Here is a 3150-nt window from a genome sequence, read left to right as displayed (position 1 = left end):
TATATATACATATATATATATTCTAATTCTGGCATATAAACAGATGTCTTAAATTCAATATTATACATTTCTTTGTTTCTTTCTTTTCTTTACTTTAAATTGCTATATTTTTTTAGTCATTGAGTTTCACTTGTCTGACACTGTTTATGATTTGTTTATTTTGTCTTTGCCTCATAATCTTGCATTATATATATATGTGACTTATCTCTATCTCTCTTTATCTACTGATATGCTTGCCTATCTTTCTCTCTCTCTCTCTTCCATTTTATGTCTCTCTCTCTCTCTCTCTCTCTATATATATATATATATATATATATATATATATATATCTATATCTATATACCAATCTACCTGTCTGTCTGTCTGTCTGTCTATCTATCTATCTATCTATCTATCTATCTATCTACTTATCTATCTATTTGTCTGCCTGTCTCTGTCTCACTCTCTCTCTGTGTCTCTCTCTAAATGTGTGTGTGTGTGTATACCTGAGTCTTTGACTGTTTATATTCACACATTATTTGAAATTAAGACTGCAACTACTGCTTAGGAAAACAAACTGTTTCACTTATCAGAATCTACCCAGAACCAAAAAAAGAGCCAGGCAGTTATAATTGTTTGGGTCATGGGAATCAATGACATTTTAACAGTCTAGTATGCCATCAGCTTAATGACTGGTGTTTCCCTCGAATCATACTCTACCATCTTCACACTAGGAAAGGATATATTAGATAATGCAGCCCTATATAAACCTAAAAAGACAGGATGGTCATGTCGGGAATGTCTTTGATCATAGATCTGCTTGGCTAACATTGGCCTGGTGTTAAACAACAATAATGGCTGTAACAACAAGCTAACAAAAAGAACTCTAGATGGACACGAGATGATGATGATGTATAAATATGTGTCTGCCTATCTTTCTCTCTCAGAGTGGTTGGTGTTAGGAAGGGCATCCAGCTGTAGAAACTCTGCCAAATCAGATTGGAGCCTAGTGTCACCTCCTGGTCCACCAGTCCTCAGTCAAATCGTCCAATCCGTGCTAGCATGGAAAGCGGACGTTAAATGACGACGATGATGATGATGATACATACATACATACATACATACACACACACACACACACACACACACACATATATATGCTTATATATGTGTGTGTGTGTTTGCAGATGTATATATGTACATCAAGGAAAAAATATCCAGCAAGGCAGGGATTCCCCTAGTAGTTATTGTTACAAACTTTTCAGAAACAAAACAATGAATTCAACATAACCAATGTTAAGCAACGAATAACCTTCTCTTTTTTTTTGTCTTACCTAGGTTTGAATAAGAAAGCAACAAGTATTTTCTCATAGGGTGTCAATGTACCTTCACATGGAAGGATATCAAGCAGGCCTGAATGCACATTGCTCTTCCCTTCAGCCATTCCAGCTTTCTTCATCAACACTAAACTTGCAGGCTCAGTGACGTTACATTCCTACAGAAGAAGAAATCATTCCAGTTTTAATTATAGTAATTACTCAAAAGAATGCCCAAGATTGACAATATAATGACTGTTGCATCAGTAATAAATAATAATTCTTTCTACCATAGGTACAAGGCCTGAAATTTGTGGAGACGGGATTAGTCAATTACGTTGACCCCAGTGTTTCACTGGTACTTAATTTATCAACCCCAAAAGGATGGAAGGCAAAGTCGATCACGGTGGAACTCAGAACATAGCGGCAGACAAAATATCACTAAGAATTTTGTCCGGCATGCTAATGGTTCTGCCAGTTCACCGCCAAGGCCAGTAATTTTGAGGGGAGGGAAAAGTCAATATCTTGAACTCTAGTTCTTGGCTGGTACTTTATTTCATTAACCCCAGAACACTGAAAGGTAAATTGACCTAATCAGAATTGAAACTCAAAATGTAAAGCACTGAAACAAATAAAGCAAGGGACAAGTTGTCCAACTTTCTAACAATTCTGCCAATATGCCACCCTATAAAGATGATGATAGTGCCCTGATGCAGTACCAGGAAGTGGCTCACATGGCTTCTGATTAATGCCCTGATGCAGTACCAGGTAGTGACTCTCATGGTTTCTAATCTCAACTGATTGGAAGTGTTATCATGGACACGTTTCGTCTTGATATAAAAAGATGGGCTACAGCAAATACTCTACTCAAAACCACAAATTTGTCAGTCACTTGACTTTAACCAGTTGAGCATGTCCCTTAGTGGTTAACAATATGTGCATCTCTGAGCACAAGCAGGAGAAGTGGGGGAGCATCATAGCCATGTGTTGAAAGGAATTCTTTGGGGTTTGAATAATTCACCTCTGGAAACATGGGTGTTTTGCTCATCTTTTGAGTGGATGGGCTACTCAACTTCAAGAAAATTCTAATAGGGTCCCATTTGGAAGGTCATGCACTGTTTATCTTGATATAAGGTCACCATGTTGTGCACATATGGTTGTGATACATGTGCCTGGTCTATCCTTATCAGACGGGCAGTCATGATGGGTATATTGGGCTTTGTATATTTGTACCCCAGTGTCACTTAGATGGCATGATCTGCTCTCTCACTCAATAATAATAATAATAATAATAATAATAATGATAATAATAATAATAGTAATAATAATAATAATCCTTTCTACTATAGGTACAAGGACTGAAATTTAGGGGAGGGGACTAGTCGATTACATCAACCCTAGTATATCACTGGTACTTAATTTATTGACTCAAAAGGATGAAAGGCAAAGTCAAACGTCGGCGGAATTTGAATACAGAATCTTAAGACAGCCGAGATACTGCTAAGCATTTTTCCTGACGCGCTAATGATTCAGCCAGCTCGTCACCTTAATGATAATGTTTATTACTATTATCAATATCTATAAAACAGACGATGTTTGCGTGTGTGTGTACGTGAATGTGGTTTATGCACGTCCACAAATTAGCACGCATGTCGCTCCAATTTTAGGAGGTGATGTGTCATGACTTTATGTGCATTTTAGCGAAATTTTTCTCTCAGAGGCACCCGCGTATAGCTGTAAAAATCGATAAACTTTTACCAATTTTGAAGTTTGTTGACATGGCGAAGTCAAATCTGTGCGTACGCGCGTGAAGGCGAGAGAGAGAAAGAGAGAGAGAGAGAGAGAGAGAGAGAGA

General features: G+C 37.5%; 1 protein-coding gene across 1 annotated transcript in view; it reads right to left on the bottom strand.

Moving 5' to 3' along the window:
- LOC106870898 (cilia and flagella-associated protein 47) overlaps positions 1 to 3150 on the bottom strand; it is a 195878-nt gene that overhangs the window by 180168 nt on the left and 12560 nt on the right. The window contains exon 6 of the mRNA XM_014917133.2: positions 1314 to 1474. Coding sequence (XP_014772619.1) covers positions 1314 to 1474 — 161 coding nt within the window. The remainder of the gene's footprint in view (positions 1 to 1313; positions 1475 to 3150) is intronic.

This window comes from Octopus bimaculoides, chromosome 4 (genome assembly GCF_001194135.2).
Source record: "Octopus bimaculoides isolate UCB-OBI-ISO-001 chromosome 4, ASM119413v2, whole genome shotgun sequence".
Taxonomy (NCBI): domain Eukaryota; kingdom Metazoa; phylum Mollusca; class Cephalopoda; order Octopoda; family Octopodidae; genus Octopus; species Octopus bimaculoides.
This window is presented reverse-complemented; position numbering and strand designations above follow the sequence as displayed.